Raw genomic sequence first — 17,045 nt, forward strand, 5'->3', positions numbered from 1 at the left:
CACTGTAGGCTGGGAACAAGGACCAGCACCTTTACTTCAGTCCAATCCACTAAGTGTAGTATTAGATCCTAAGTCTGTGAAGAAGTATACATGACTGAGCCACACAAATATCTACTGGCAACAAAGCAGAAAACTTAAGTTATTTTATATAGGTTGCCCTTCTTTTTACAGGTGAGTTATAAAATGGGTGTCCCGAAGTCCTGTACTGGAAAAACGTCATGACATAGCATTTATGACACCCTCATTTTCTGAGTGCATGAGTACAATGATAGCACACAGTGATACCATTTATCCACAGTGACTACCAATAGCTGACTTGAGTCTAATGCTCGTATCTTAAGCATAAATATTTCAGTCTCAAAATATATTAATGTATTGCAAGCAATGTCTAATAGTTAGAGACAGGGAGTAATTGCTGGCTCTTTAACTCTGCAAGGCAATGACATAATAATCTAAATATAACTAAAGGTCTCAAAGTGAGTTACCATAAAGCGAGTTACCTTAAAGCTAATATTGTGAAAAAAAAATTCTCTGGAGTGTATTTGCCAGAAGGTGGTTGATACTACAAGTAGTACTGGATTTTAAATTTAGTTTGTTTTTTTTTTTCTTTTCGATTTTCCTATAGCATATTCCATTCAGGGACAGAATGTTCAAATGATTAGTCCCTCAAGTGAGTCTCACCAGCAAGTTGTAGCAGTAGGGCAACCCTTAGCTCTTCAGCCACAGGGAACAGTAATGGTAAGTACCACTTGTAAGTGATCTTATCCTGCTTAAGTACTTCTTTCTGCATCTCAGTATGTCTCAGAAATAGGCTACAGATAAACAGCGTTCTTACAAATAATGACCATCTGAACTATTATCCTAAGGTTTTAATTTGAGACAGCCTTGGATACCAAAGTTCTCTAACTGCAAAGAAGTCTTACTCTTTTTTTTTTTTTTTTTTTTTTTTTTTTTTTTTTTTTTTTTTTTTTTTTTTTTTTTTTTTTTTTTTTTTTTTTTTTTTTTTTTTTTTTTTTTTTTTTTTTTTTTTTTTTTTTTTTTTTTTTTTTTTTTCTTTTCCTCCTGGCTTTTAGCTCAGAAGCTCCCATCCATTCCATTTGGAAAACCCTAGATCTTAACTCTGTTATGGGCCTATGTGGGAAAGTCAACTTACTTTTTTTTTTTTTTTTAAGATAGACCGATTTTGTGGAGAAGATGCAATTAAACTGGAGCACTTGAACTTGTGTTTTTGATAATAATGTGAAACTGGGAGGAGAGGACAGTGATCAAATCATGGAATCATAGAATGGTTTGGGCTGGAAGGGATGTTAAAGATCATCTTGTTCCAACTCCCCTGCCCTGGAAGGGACACCTGCCACTAGACGAGGCTGCTCAGAGCCCCATCCAGACTGTCCTTGAACACTTCCAGGGATAGGGAAACCACAACTTCCCTGGGCAGCCAGTTCCAGTGCCTCAACACCCCCACAGTAAAGAATTTTTTCCTAATATCTAATCTAAACCTACTCTCTTTCAGTTTGAACTCATTCCCCCTTTTCCTGTCACCACATGCTCTTGTAAATAGTTTTGCCCCATCTCTCCTGTAAGTTCCCGTCAGGTACTGGAAGGCTGGAATTAGGTCACCCCAAAACTGCCTCTTTTCCAGGCTGAGCAATCCCAATTCTATCAACCTTTCCTCACAGGAGAGGTGCTCCTTCCCTCTGATTATCTTGGTTGCCTCCTCTGGACTCGCTCCAACAGGTTCTTCCTGTACTGGGGACTCCAGAGCTGGATGCAGTACTCAAATACTCATATTCAACTCCAGTAAGATAAGACTGAGAGGAGAGATACAGAACTATTCTCTAAAAAAGATACGCTGTTCCACTGCAAACAAAATGTAGTCTTTAAGCTACTTAGTAAAAATTGGAAGGTTGCTAGAAACACTGTCATTGTGGAATGATAAAAATTGTGTGGTAAATTGATTGGTTGGTGGTTTTTTTCGTAGTTGACTTCAAAAAATATCCAGTGTATGAGGACATTACTCAACTTAGCTCATTTCCATGGAGCCGTTCTTGGTACATCGTGGCAACTTGTCCTGGCTACTCTTCAGGTATTGCAGGAAATATTTATGCCTTGCTTTTATGCCTTGAAGTTTTAACATAATTTTGTTTTGAGTTAGTCTGTGATCAATAGAAGAAGCTCTGATTCTTCTCATGTTATACTTTGAATTACCTTGAGTAAGTACTGTAGCATTTCCCTTGAATTCCGTTTGACTGGAAGGTTGCTGGCTAGTTCAAGTATAATGTTAGTTTCCTCTCTGCCTGAAAAGGTTTTTCTGCTGAAAATGATCCTTTTGTATTTCAGCATCTTGTGTGGATTCTGGGACTGAAGCCTAGTGTTGGGGGTGCATTAAAACCTGGAAGAGCTGTGGAAGGGCCCAGTACAGTAAGCACCACTGTTCATTTTTCAGTTAATGATTACACAGTATTTTCTATTGGAATCTACAAGACATATTTCGGTATCTTTTTCAAGGTTCTGACTACAGCAGTTATGACTGACCTGCCATCTATATCCAGCATGATTTCAAAGCTTTTTGAAAACTCACAGTAAGAAACCTCATTTTATAATTAAAATTGTGTGTGTATATCAAACAGTGTTTTGATACCAGTTATTTTTCAGGTACCTTGATGATGTGTCTTTACATCACTTAATAAATGCCCTTTGCTCCTTGTCTCTGGAAGCCATGGATATGGCCTATGGAAACAATAAGGTATAAAAAGTTATTTACTTTCTTTTTAGATGTTTTTGTGAAACACACAGAAGACTTGTACGTTTGTCCTTAAAGCTAACTATTTCTAATACTAAGAACAGTAATACCTTTGATGCTCTACAGTAAAAATTAAATTATGAACCAGAGAATGTTTCATTCGCGATAGTTCATATGATTTCTAAATTCTGTGAAGATTCTTGTGTTGTTGTGCTTTTTGTTAACTAAGGAATGTCATGTGTTTCCATTAATGAGATTGTGGGTGGATGAAGCTTTTAAAATACTTTCAGAGGTTAGGAATTCTGAGTAGCACAGTATGTTCTGTGAGGTGCTCTTTTTCATTTAAATTTCCTCTTACAGTGTACTTCAGAGAAAACCAACAATTTAAGATATTAAAAAAAAAAGATAATTCATATTTACTTGGGAAAACCATAATATTCATGTCAACCTCAGTAAACAACCTTTATCCAGAAAGGTTAAAGACCCCGTGATTGAATAAGATTGAATATATATGCTCCTAATCATAATCTAATCCCAGAGAAGAGTTTCTGAAAGTTTTTCATTTGGCTGTTACACTAGAGATAATGGAGACAGAAAACATGCTTTATAATATTTGGCATTTACAGCAACAGGGAATGAATTAAAATAAACGAAGTTTGTGTTTAAAGTCAGCTGAAAATTAGAATGAGGAATCATCAGAAATGGGAAGAGACAATAATTCCAGCACAATAGTAATTTTGACTATATGTTGACATTCAAAAAATAAAATTAAAAGCAGCTTAAACAAGTATTTTCATATGTATTTGGTTATCATATTCCTGCAGGGCATTTTTGAAGCCAATGGAAAATAAAGAATAAGAGGATTATTAAATGAAATATTCTAGATTGTTCCTATATAATTTTATCTTTAAAAGTTATAATGGGGAAAAAGGCTGTTTTGCTAGCAAAATATGTTATAAAGCTGACTGGAGAGAGGACTATGTAAACCCGAAAGTTTTGAAAGGAATATCAGTGCTCTGGTTGTTGTCAAACTTGTGGAAAACAATGTGAAAATTATGGAAGTTCCTCAGGGTGTGCTGCTGCCGCCCCCTCGTGGCTTCTCCTGCAGCGCTGTGGGAGCTTTCCAGCCTTCACAGCCTGCGAAGCGCTGTGCTTGGAGTCGAGCTGCACCTAATACATAAATTAACATGTAACAAAACGCTCTGACATTATCTCGGTTACCTCAAAGTCATGTGTTCAAATTCCATTTTATTAAGGAACCATCGCTTTTTGCTGTTGCTAAATTACTGGAAACAGGACTAGTTAACATGCACAGGATTGAGATTCTTTGGAGACCTCTGACCGGTCACCTTCTGGAGGTAACTAATGGCTTTTAACAGTTGTACTAGAATTTAGTTTGTATTAGGAAAAAAATCTAAATTGTAATTACATGTTTTGGTTTAGGCACCTTGTTTTTGCGACTCGAAATGCATCACGATTTGAATTTAAAAGTGAATTTACATGTTTAAATTCCACTGTGTTTTTAACACAGAAATTTTTAAAGGATCAATTTATTATACTCCATATATGTGTTGTAATTAAGGTAACACAGGTTTTACTATTTCCCACAGTACAAATATATAGGAAGATTTTGAGATAGACTGAAGATGCGATTTACTAACAAAGGCTTAGGGTTTCTTTTAAAACATTTAAGCTAACATTTGATTGCTTTCTTTAGTAGAAGACTGTACAAAGATAAAAATATGTGTCATAATCCTATTGCAGTTTCTTCAGTATTTTAACTTCAGTGTGAAAAATATGTTCCATCATGGAAAAAAATCTTCTATTTTGAATTAAAAACTAAAAACAGGTGATAGAATATAATTGTAGTTTCAATTCTCCACACTGATACATAGAAGAGTAAAGTACAAGAACAGGGTTTGATTTAGAGAAAGTAAAGGAGAAAGCTTTTCTTCCTCATTTTCCAGAGTGTATTTCCTTAGCACCAGTGCATTATTTCAAACAAGTGCATTATTTTAAGGATTGACCATCTCTATTTATGGAAGCCACATATTGTTTTATCTAGGAGAAAAAATTAGGATACTTTGGGGTTTAAAGACTTAAAACGTAGGCATCTCCTTCTCTTGTTTATTTTCCCCCTTCAAAACAATAAAGTTTACCATTCACGTCTTGAGACTCTGTGTTTTCATCTAGAAAGCAATCTGTTGTAGTGTTACCCATGCATTGTGGGTAATTTGCCACTGTTTTGTAGGAAATAAAGTCTTTAATTTTCTTTCAAAGTATTGCCTTATTTCCTTTTAAACCTAAGTTGTTAAAGTACAATAAGGAAGGAGAAAACATTGGCTGCAAATTCAATTAAACACGACCTGAGGGAATAATTTGTTCCCTCTCTCTGGATCTAGTTATCTAGACAGATTCAGAGCATCATGAAGTAGTTCAAATTCTCTCTCTTTTTTTTTTTTTTTTTTTTTTTTTTTTTTTTTTTTTTTTAATCTAAGATTACAAAAATATAAGTAAATCAGAAGAGTAGCTGTTTCTTGTCTGCATTTTTTAAATCTGAAGCTAGCTCTTCTACATTGTCCTCGTTTTTGGTTTGGCTAGTGGCTGATAAGAGAATGCTCCACCAAAAAAAGCTATCAGCCTTCTTTATGATCCTGCCTTGGACTTTGGTTTCTCACGCCATCTGAGCTAGGGCTGGAAGGGTGGGTGGGAATAATTATGTAGAGGTCAAAATGTAGACTTTGCATATTTGTTTGAGTGTAATATATTAGATATGCGGGTACAGTTTACACTAGCTATCTATGCAATGGATATGCAGAATGGTTTTAATTTTTCTGTTCTGAAGAAAGCAAATTGCAAAATTTATTAGGTTTAGATAATTAGGAGACAAAGATAAATGAAGACACGTTTGAAACTCAAGTTTGAAAATGTTCACTATTGTTTTGTCAAGTTTTTTAAATAATGGAGTGTAAGGCTTATTTTGCCTTCAATATGTAGTTACTTTTTGTATTTGAGAGTATAGAAGTCACTTTCTATGTTGACTACTGCCATGTTCCTCACTTATTTATGTTAAACAGTGTGTGATACAGTTTTATAGTAGCTTAAGGCTAAGCCTGAGAGTTTCAGGCATTCATTGAAGGGTTGTTTGGTGCTTTTTAATCTATCATTATCTGAATTAGCAGTTAGTATATTCATTTTGGAAAATGTATTGACTTGAATTATGTATGTAACTTTCATTATGTTTCCTTCTGTGTCTTTCACTGCTCCCTATTGCTTCCTTATGCAGAAGGTATGTCTGTCCAAAAGACCAATTTCTTTTTTTTTTACTATTCAGCCTAATTTTATCATGTAGAGATTTATTTTATTCTTGTTTAAAATTATTATAATATTGTATGTACATTCTAATATAATGAAAACATCAGTTTGTAATATATACATATTGAAATCTTGGTTAAATAAAAGTGACTTTAAACAAAACATTTCTGTGTTTTCAGGTCTGTCAGCATCCTAACTCCAGAATGAGAGAATGGGGAGCAGAAGCTTTAACTTCTCTCATTAAAGCAGGATTGACGTTCAGACATGATCCTCCGTTGTCTCAAAATCAGGTAAAGTAAGTTTAAGAGCAGCTGCTTTCTTCCTTCATTCGTAAAGGAACTTTACTATTGAGTTTATAAAGTCTATAGCTGTAACACTTGAATGTAACTCTTGAGAATCACCTCGTGTTCTAGTAAACTATCCTCCTTTTTTTTTCAAATACCTAACAAAGAGTGGTGATGTTTGCATATTATGTCCATTTTTTAGAACAAATTATGGGTCATCCTCATGAGTGCAAAACAATTCCAGAATGTTTAGAAGTATGTATGTGATGTCATGGCAGGTAAAAAATATGTTGCCTAACCTTCTAAATCACAGCTATTCAATCCATGATAAATAAAGCATTCTGATATATTTATTGAGGTTCATTGGGTAGTTTTTCCAAGATCTCTTGAGTTGGAAGCTGAGTGTAGCCCTGCGGGGTGAGCGTAGAGTTGCATGACACTTTTTATGCAACTGTAACAGCATGATGTAGCTGCTTCCTGAGGAACCTGGAGAACAGGGGCCAGAGAAGTAGATTTTTTTCTAAGATCCTTTATCAGCAGTATTTTACAAAGTCCTTTCTGACTCTGAATTTGAGCATTTAATCAGTGAGCTACTGAATTAATTTAATCTTTAATTTGTACTTTATATTTTCACTAACTATACATACAAATAATTAAGGATCAGTTAAATGTTAGCATGCTTAATATGCTTTATTGTTTACTTTTAGAGACTGCAGTTGCTTTTATTGAATCCCCTAAAGGAGCTGTCAAACATTAGTCATCCTGATATCAGGATCAAGCAGTTGGAGTGTGTGCTACAGATTTTACAAAGTCAGGGTGACAGCTTAGGACCTGGTTGGCCATTGGTGCTTGGAGTCATGGGGGCAATCCAAAGTGATCAGGGGTAAGTGGTGGAAATAAAATTTTAAAATCATGTAAGATAAGAGCAGTAGAAAGACTTCTGCTTATATTTTCTTCTTTAATAGCCTCTTCAGTAATAACTGTAGTTTCATTGTAATTTTTGGCTTGTGAAAAATTTTACTCAGCAAAAATACAATTTTTAATTTTTCCCAAAGCACACTATTACTGAATTAATCTCTCTAGATTAGTTCAGAAGACCAGAATATTGTTCCACTCTAACCTCTCCTGTGGTCAGCATTTAGTATACATGGAGGAGTACTCAATGTGCCATTTCATTTGATCTTAAGCGTCTGCTAGACACATGTCTGGTGCTTGCAGATAATTCTGTATCAGTCAGCTGTTGCTCACGGTTTATCTGTTGTTTCTATTTCTTCTTAGTCTCCAGTGTCATCTTCTGATCACTTTCTCTCTTTCTTGAAGACTTTCTCCCTAAATGGTTGCTAGTAGCAGAAGGATGGAATACTGTTTACTTGCTGTGGGTGAATCCTTTGACAAACTAACACAGTTGACTCTGTTGCCACCAGAGGTGTAATGTTACTGGACTGATCCTCTGCCCACAAGGGAAAGTGAGATATGAAGTTGCAAGGTTTTTTTCTTTTTTAAATGAGCAGTGAATTGAACATCTGACTTTGGAACTGTAAGCACCAAGAACTATACCCACATGCTCAAACCATATAATTCATTCTTTGGTACTAGCCAAGACTAGCAGCAGGATAGGTCATACTCTGGTATCAGAAGAATCTCTCCTTTTGTCCCACTTCGGATTTGGTCTTCTGGCCATATAAAAAACTCCTAAAGCCCCTTCAAATGTTTGAAGGGTTTTGCTCTTGTACCAGTATTGTTTCTCTGGCTGAAGTTCTTACATCACCGAGGATTTTGGCATTCTTGGTTGTGAGCATCTTTGGTACTTGCTGTTTCCACACTTGGTGCTATGTGTTCCTTGCATGCCTTTTGATTTTCACTGTTGTTGGTGAGGGATGAGAACCAACACAGATTCCTTCTCAAGACAGTCTTCAGATCCAGTTATATCTCGAATCTTTACTTTATTGGCAGATAAAGTTACTAGCATCTTGTATTGTGTCGTAGTCTCCTCCTACAAAGCATATAGAATAATCTACTTTTCTTCAACTGCGTAGCACTGTTTGCCCACATCATATTAACTACAGGAGAAAAAAATTAAGCAAGCCTCCTTTCCAAGAGAAACAACTGAATTTCTTACCTAAGTTACAGCTGTGAGCACAAGATACAGATAATATTATCATACTTGTAATATCAACTTACTGACCACAAGACTTACTTCACAAGCATCTTCCCTCTGCACAGTGAACACCCTAGATTCCAGGACAGAAATCTATTTACTTTCCTGGAGAACTTTTTTTCTAGGCTGTTATAAATACAGAAAATGCTCTTTTGAGAGCCATTGCTGCGTTGTTCGCTTCTGGGTTGTACAGTACTAGCCTGCCAAACAAAAGGAAGTCTGTCTTTGAAGAATTTTTCAATGGGATGTCCCTGTTTATTTTAAGCATAGATAAAGCCCTGTACAATCTTAAGATTTCTCAATAAGCTTAAGTTTCTTGCATCTATATTTACCTTTTTTGTGGTCACCTGTAACATCAAGGACAGTTTTACGATTTGAAGAGCTGTATTGCTATTGCCTCTTGCAGGAAGGATTTTGAAACCTTGCTCCAAACACATAGTAATGTGGGACATAATTTGGGAAATGACCTGTTTTGAATTTGTTCTCGTAGCCTTGCATTTGAAGTTTAGAAAGAGAGGTTACTTTCCCATTAACTCAGTGTTTCAAAATGAGTAGTGTAACTATATTGTCATTTCCTTTCTCCTCCCCTCTTCTTTTAGAGCCCCTGAAGGTGACATAGCTCTGGAACTTTGTAGTGGAGGGGGAACTGCAGCAATTTTGGGTTGTGTTTCACTTTACAGTCTCCTGTAATGAATGTGGGGAAAAGTATTGCTGTGAGCATTTCCTCCGTCAGTATAACAATGATAAATACTTTGATCTTATGTGGTAGGGTGGATGTTTCTGTGCAGTATGCATCGTATTAGAGAATTATTAGTTATACCATTATTGTCCACACGAAGTTTCATGTGCATTCCTCTGGATTCCATATCATGTTGGCTGTTACAGTACAGTGGAAATAACCCACACATGATTTTTATTTTGAGTTAATCAGGAAAAAAAATTAATTTCTGATTCTGAAACAGGTAATTGACATATCTATAATCTGGATTTTAGCTACCGCATTTGAACTAACAAGTCTTAGAACTTTAGAACAGAGAAGTGGACTCTACTATATAAAGTTAGTTAAGGACCACTGGAAATTTTAAACTTCAACTCCACTAGAAGTTAACTTGGACTGCTTAGTCAGAATGTCAAGCTTCAACTTAATGTTATATCTCAAAAAAACCCCCATTTAAAATGTTGCAAATTCATCTCAAAAACATTAAATTTATTTTTTTTTTTGTTTTTAATAATGCTTTCTCCTGAGGTATTATATTCAAAACATTTCTGTGCTCTTGAAGAAATTTGAAATGAGTGCATGTGTGTGTATTTTGTTTTTGTTTTGTTTTTTTTTAAGTGAGTCCTTAATACGGACTGCATTCCAGTGTCTTCAGTTGGTTGTGACCGACTTCCTTCCAACAATGCCATGTACTTGTCTACAGATAGTTGTTGAAGTTGCTGGAAGCTTTGGACTTCACAATCAAGAGCTAAATATTAGCTTAACTTCAATTGGTTTGTTGGTGAGTTTTACTTTACTCTACAGTGATGCTGCTTCTGGCTTTCATTTTTTTCTTTTCTTATTTTAATGAAAAGTAGTCTGTAGTCAATGACACAAATGAAGGCCACGACCTTTTTTTGGGGGGTTCTTACAATGCTTTTCATCAGTATGCATTTTTCATCTTTTAATACATTTTTCCCTTTCTGGTGCTTCATGTATAACTGGGGCCTAAAAGCTGAGGACAAGAAAAATACTTTTTGCACCTTGCAATATTTATGTGCTGATCTCATTTCATCAGTGTAGGGAAATAATTACCTTGATGTGCTTTACAAAATACTTTGTGAAAATGAGCACTACAATATTTTTATTGTTCAACACCATATGTGTTATTTATTTTGTAGTGGAATATTTCAGATTATTTTTTCCAAAGAGGCGAAATAATTGAAAAGGAGCTAAACAGAGAAGAAGCAGTGCTGCAGAAACAGGCGGAAGAAAAGGGAGTGGTACTGAATAGACCTTTTCATCCTGCATCACCATTTGACTGTCTTTGGTTATGCCTGTATGCCAAACTTGGAGAACTGTGTGTGGATCCCCGACCTGCAGTTAGAAAGAGCGCTGGACAGACATTGTTTTCCACTATTGGTGCTCATGGAACTTTACTGCAGCATTCAACATGGCACACAGTAATATGGAAGGTATGATGTGTAAGATTCCACTGAAGGTTTTGTAAATAGCATTCACATTTCAATAACAATGGAGCATTCACCATTTAATGACCATTATCAGTTACATAACTTATTTAGACTTTTTCAAAGTTACATTGTGGCAGAAATCTGATTTCTCAGGTTTTGGAAATGTTTTTTACACTTTCTCTTCTCTGACCTTTGAAACCTCTTTTGAAATGTAATTTTCCTGTCTTGATTATTTATTTCTTACTCATGAGTTGGATTAAAAGACTGTTTCCTTCCTGCAAGAATGAATGACTTATTTCTTTGTGTGAAAATGGAGATGTTTGATGGTCATGTGATTGGGCTGACCTGATGTTAGATGGAGCCTTGCTTTGTGCTCTGTTTTGACTCTTCTTTTGAGGGGATCTGTCAAATGCCCTGTTCTTAGTCACAGTCATGTTTGTTGTGCTTTATGGAAAAATTAGGCTATATTTGAGCCTGCTTGTTGTACCTATTGAACCTTCCTGGTTCTGAAACCAGGAATCTGCTGGGTTTAGCCTTCTGTTAGCATTAACACTGTTCCCTGGGGGGTTTGATTGTGCTATTTCTAAGCCTTCTCAACTGGCCATCAGTTGACTGATTCATAATGTTGGCTGCTGTGGAGACTGTTTAGAACAAGGGAATTTTCAGCGAGACAGTGACAGAAAGGATAGTGGGAAAATTACTATTTTTAGTTGGTTTACTATGAATACAACTATGTTGTTTGAAAAGTTGCATTTTTCCTCTTTTTTTTTCTGACTATCACAGGTTTTATTTCACCTGTTGGATAGAGTTCGAGAATCTTCTACCACAGCTGACAAAGAGAAGATTGAATCAGGAGGAGGCAACATTCTCATCCATCATTCAAGGGATACAGCGGAGAAACAGTGGGCCGAGACATGGGTATTAACCCTGGCTGGAGTTGCAAGAATATTTAACACCAGGAGATACTTACTGCAGCCTTTAGGTAAAATTTGTAGTTACTGAAAGATACAGTAATAAACTTCCTGCTTTTGTATATTTTTTCTGTTAAAGTACTGGGCAAGAATCTTAATGTTAGCTTGAAAGTGTGTTTTGTTGTGTCTCACCTCAAATGTTAGGACAATTAGGGAGTTACTAATTCGTGCTCCTTAAAGTCAAAAATTTTAACTACAGATTTCATCTCCTCAAATAAATCTCAGTAGTCACAATTCTGGGTGCCAGATAGCTTTAAATTACAGTAGCCTGATAACAATAATAATTTTTCTCTTCTTTTGGTTGTCAGAACATACTTTTCTTTTTGTCTTTCTAAGGTTATGCAACACTTGCCTGAACTCTTCTGTGGCATCAGTGTGTCAAGTTTAATTGTACTCTTAGAATGTAAAGAGAACTCACCTGTAAAGTCAGTGGATTATCGAGCATTTACATTTTTCAGCTGTATGCAGTAATATTTTACAATAGCTTGGTAATTTCTACAAGGAGAAAGTGAAAAAGAAATAGAGAATGTATAGCTTGCAAATCGAAGTCCTCATAACGTTAATATACCTTCACCATCCTATAGTATACAATTAATATATACTAACTAGAAATATATTGTAATTTATTTCATTTTGGTTGTTGTGATATCAACATATTAATAGCTATCAAGACTATTGATCATTTGCAGAAATGTGGTGGATTTTAAACTATATTAAACTTGAGTTAAAACTGAATAAAAAAATTAAAACTATTTTAATTATTCAAACCCTGTAATTAAAATAATAGAAAATTGAAGGTTGAGGCTAAATTTAATGAAAAACTGAAATGCCCCAAATGAAATCTTTCCACAGTACAATTATCAGGGCATTTTAAAATCCATTCTTTATAAATACATTGCATGGCTATAGATTTGACCTTAATTCCTTGTGTGTGCTTAACCCTTTTTGAAATCAACAGGCATCTGGTATGTATAAGAATAAATGTGTTTCGCTATACTGAATAATGAAAACTTATTTTACTGGTATGGGATGTAGTATGTGATTTTTTTGCTAGCAAATATAACATGAACATAGAATATTGTTTCATTCTTCATATTTCTGTGTTTCTCTGTCATGTTCATTCTTCCTGGTCATGATTGAACTGATCTATGTTATAAAAGCCACTCAAGCCAACATCTAATCTACTGAACTTTCTGTCTATGAGAGTAACAAGTACATGAAAAGCCTTTTAGAGAGGTAGAGTGGGTGGGAATGGGAATAGTTCCAAGTTGATTTTTTTCCCCCCTCTCTCTTTTTTAAATAGGAGACTTTTCTCAAGCCTGGGATGTTCTTCTTGATCACATCCAATCAGCAGCACTCAGCAAAAATAATGAGGTTTCCTTGGCTGCTCTGAAAAGCTTCCAGGAGATCTTACAAATTGTTTCTCCCGTTCGAGACTCTGAGAAGCCTGAGACACCACCTGCCATCAATGTTTCTGTACCTCTGGTGGTAGGGACAACAACTGCCACTAGTCTTGGTAGATCATTCATGAGAACTGACTCCATAGGAGAAAGAATAGGAAGATATAATGGATCTGAACCGCCTGTAATAACAGATGAGATTGAAGATTTGAATCTCTGGTGGGCAGCCTGGAACAGCTGGTATAGGATTGGTTCTGAAAGTACAAGGCCTCCGATTACTTGTGATAAATTGACTTTCATTCCCAGCCAGCCTTTTCTTACAGCTTTAATTCAGATATTCCCAGCTCTTTACCAACACATCAAAACTGGTTTCAGCATGGATGATCTCCAAAAGCTGGGTGTCATTTTGCACGGTGCTGTTTCAGTTCCAATCAGTTCAGATGCTTCCCCTTTCATCCTTCCATCTTACACTGAAGCAGTTTTGACAAGTTTACAAGAAGCAGTGCTTACAGCTTTAGATGTTTTACAAAAGGTAATAATGCGACTTCTGATTTGTGGTGAAAGGTAAACTATACTGTGTCTCACTTCTCAGAACTATAGTGAGGGACTTAAATATGATTTTTAAAATTATTTATAATTGCACAGTATTAGAACAATCAGATCTCCATTCCTGTTGCAACCCAGGGGCTCTGCATTGACAGGAGGGTTGTAATCTTTATGAAACATAGTTTTGGTTGATTGCAGAAATACTTTAAAGTATTACGCTGTGTTTGTAGCCATTTACTTGTCTACCTAATACTGAAGTACTGTTGATGTTGAAGGTCTCTACATGGAAATAGGGGAACAATCTCACAAAGCAGAATCATTATCTTTTGCAGCCACTCCTTTAGTTTATGAGTTTGACAAATATTAATGAATGTATTTTGAAAACAGAGGTATAAAAACAGCATCATAGACAGACTTGAGTTGGAAGGAACCTTAAAGATCATCTCGTTTCAATCCCTCCCACCACGGGCAGGAACAGGAACGCCCTGGAGTAAATTGTTTTTCTTGAATTTCAATTCAGTTTGCTTGGATAGAAGTTGGTATTAAATCTCAGCTTTGTATGTGGTTATATAAATAACATAAAGTTTTAACACCAACCATGCCCACTACTTTTTTATCCTTTTCCAATTCAGGCTTGACCTTTTGTATCCTCCCCTTTCCAGCAGCTCAGTCCTGCCCAAATCTTGTTTTCCCCACTTAGTCACTCAATTTATTCATCTCAGATTTTTCCGTTTCTTTGTTAGTCTCCTTATCCAGATGATCTTTATTTCCAAAGGGTGCAGGCATTAATGCCTTTCAGAGAAGGGGTTATGAGAGTTTTTAGCACGATGAAAAACTGCAAATTTTTATACTCTTGTTCTTATCGAGATAATCTGTTTTAGCTGAAGGTTTCTTAAACAACAACAAAAGCAGCAACTCTCCATGAGAGGGAGACATCTCCCCTTCCCCACTCATAGTCTGAATGATTAGCATGGCAGTTAGAAGCCTTTGCAAATACAGACTTCCATAAGATGGTACCTCAACTTATACAGTACTTCCCATCCCATCTGTAGTTATGTTATTAACACAACAGCACTGAAGTTCCTAGAAAAATTAGTTGAACTATATTTGGACGTCTCTAAGTTCTGTGATGCTGTGTGATTGCTCCTCTTGGCTATGTAACACAGTATAATTCACATGACAAGGCAGCCAGCCAGTGCTGATGAGGAGCAAAGGCTATATGTCACATGGTTTTGCTGCAGGCCACAGTATCTTTTTCTCTCTTGAAATCAATTGATACTCCCAGGAGTACACACAGAAGCTAGTGAATAATTAAAGAAGAGTATGTAAATATTTGCAATCTTCTTTTAAACAAAAGATTTCTCACGTGTTTGCATGTAGGATCAGGTTTTTTTGCTACTACAGGAAGACTTGGGTCAGTTCTGATTTTCTAAGAACTTGTAGAACAACTTTGCAGTTGGAATAGCATAAAAACTGGTTTAATAAAGATATTTTATAATGGGATTCCACTAACAAAAGACATTTCAACTCAAAAACATGGGACTGGAAGGGGCTTCCATATGTTGAGCCCATTTTACACTCTTTATTCTGTTCTTCAGTTGTCTCTTTATTTCTCATTAGAACTTGTCGTCTAATCTTTTATTGCCGTAGTATAAGGTTGGTGGGGTTTTTTGTAAGTCTGTTTCATCACTGTAGCTCAGCTGAAGTTTTTTCTCAAGCCCAGATTTGCTCATTATTCTCAGTTCTTCCCTACATTCAGTCTAGGTCAACTCTACAGTGAGCCAGATGGCTCATCAGATAGAAGAACACAGGTGCAACTTGGGGATCAAATTTGAATTCTGCCTCTGCAGGCAGTGTGGATGCAAACCTCTTTAGCTGTGACTGTGGTAAAGTCAAGGCTGTATTTGCATACAACAGCAATGGTAGAAAGTTACCTACAGAGAGCAGTTAAAAAAAAAAGAGAGTACTCCATGCCAGTAGTTGCACTGGGAGTTGTTAGATAAATCTGAACTATTAGTACCAGAATGCTTTAAAGCATAAATTTCTGAAATTGAACTGTTGTGTCAATTTTTGCAACAAAAAATGATCTGCAGAGTATTTTATTTTAAGCTTTGTGTTTTGTTCTAGTGTGACCCCTACTGTTTGATTTATACAGGTCTCTTTCCTTAAGAATGTAAATAAATGCACTTAATGCAGTAACTAACACCCTGTTTTAAAAGCAGCTTTCAAAGGTACTTTCAAGATCCTTTGTCACACACTTTGTTAGGCTGTTTTTCAGATTTTAAGATGATTGAATAAAAGTTACCTAGTGTCAGTCCGAAATATAAACCTCTTTGAAAAGCAGTTCTAATTAGTCCACATAATCATTTCGGTTGGAAAAGACCTATAAGGTCATCAAATCCAACCATTAATTCAGCACTGCCAAGTCTAACACTATACTGTGTTCCCAAGTGCCACATCTACATGCCTTTTAAATACTTCCAGGGATGGTGGTGACTTAACCACTTCTCTAGGCAGCCTTTTCTAATGCCTGACAACCCTTTCTGTGAAGAAATTTTTCCTAATATCCAGTCTGAACTTTCTGTGGTGCAACTTGAGACTGTTTCCTCTTGTCCTATCACTCATTGCCTGGGAGAAGAGGCCAACCCCCCACCTCTCTACAGCTTCCTTTCAGGTTGTCATAGAGAGCAGTAAGGTCCCTCCTGAGCCCCTTTTTCTCCAGGCTACACAACCCCAACTCCCTCAGCTGCTCCTCACAGGGCTCGTGCTCCAGGCTCTTCACCAGCTTCATTTCCCTTCTCTGGACATGCTCCAGCACCTCAACGTCTTCCTTTTAGTTAGAGGCCCAGAACTGGACACAGGACTAAAGATGTGGCCTCACCAGTGCTGAGTACAAAGGGATAATCACTTCCATGGTCCTGCTGGCCATGCTTTCTGATACAGGCCAGGATGGCACTGACCTTGGCCACCTGGGCACACTGCTGGCTCATGTTAGGCAGCTGTTGACCAGCATCTCCAAGTCCTTTTCCATTGGGCAGCTTCCTGGCCACTCTCCCCCCAGCCTGTAGCACTTTATGGGGTTGTCATGACCCAAGTGCAGGACCTGGCACTTGGCCTTGTTGAACCTCATACAATTGGCCTTGGCCCACTGATCCAGCCTGTCCAGATCCCTCTGCAGAGCCTTGCTACCAGCAGATCAATGCTCCCACCAAACTTGGTGTTGTCTGCAAACTTGCTGACGGTGCACTCAATCCCTTTGTCCAGGCTGTCAATAAAGATACTGAACAGAACTGGTCCCAGTAATGCTCCCTGGGATATGTTAAAATAGTCTTGTATGGGTAATGTAAATTGCATCTCTGCAAGTAAGTTACATGTATGCAGAAATTACCCAGGAGTTTGTGGATGCTTTTTTTTCCCTTTCTAATCCATTTGTTGGTATATAGAATCATTTTTAGACCT

At 36.6% G+C, this 17,045-nt stretch overlaps 1 protein-coding gene across 6 annotated transcripts in view; it reads left to right on the forward strand.

The window, feature by feature from the left end:
• The window catches only part of MON2 (MON2 homolog, regulator of endosome-to-Golgi trafficking), a 67,279-nt gene that overhangs the window by 31,821 nt on the left and 18,413 nt on the right, over window positions 1–17,045 (forward strand). For 4 of the 6 annotated variants that reach the window (XR_003571654.1, XM_027887770.1, XM_027887772.1 and 1 more), the window contains exons 15-27: window positions 626–738; window positions 1,982–2,086; window positions 2,341–2,421; window positions 2,509–2,582; window positions 2,656–2,746; window positions 4,000–4,101; window positions 6,030–6,032; window positions 6,238–6,348; window positions 7,050–7,225; window positions 9,837–9,999; window positions 10,379–10,672; window positions 11,453–11,651; window positions 12,944–13,572. Coding sequence is in view for 5 of the 6 variants with exons in the window: in XM_027887770.1 (XP_027743571.1) it covers window positions 626–738; window positions 1,982–2,086; window positions 2,341–2,421; window positions 2,509–2,582; window positions 2,656–2,746; window positions 4,000–4,101; window positions 6,030–6,032; window positions 6,238–6,348; window positions 7,050–7,225; window positions 9,837–9,999; window positions 10,379–10,672; window positions 11,453–11,651; window positions 12,944–13,572 (2,141 nt within the window). In the remaining variant the exon portion in view is untranslated. The remainder of the gene's footprint in view (window positions 1–625; window positions 739–1,981; window positions 2,087–2,340; window positions 2,422–2,508; window positions 2,583–2,655; window positions 2,747–3,999; window positions 4,102–6,029; window positions 6,033–6,237; window positions 6,349–7,049; window positions 7,226–9,836; window positions 10,000–10,378; window positions 10,673–11,452; window positions 11,652–12,943; window positions 13,573–17,045) is intronic. The other 2 variants (XM_027887771.1, XM_027887773.1) reach the window with 1 other exon arrangement.

The sequence above is a fragment of the Empidonax traillii genome, unplaced genomic scaffold, assembly GCF_003031625.1.
Source record: "Empidonax traillii isolate 1590-97213 ecotype Southwest subspecies unplaced genomic scaffold, ASM303162v1 scaffold221:size740363, whole genome shotgun sequence".
In the NCBI taxonomy this organism is placed as follows: Eukaryota; Metazoa; Chordata; class Aves; order Passeriformes; family Tyrannidae; genus Empidonax; species Empidonax traillii.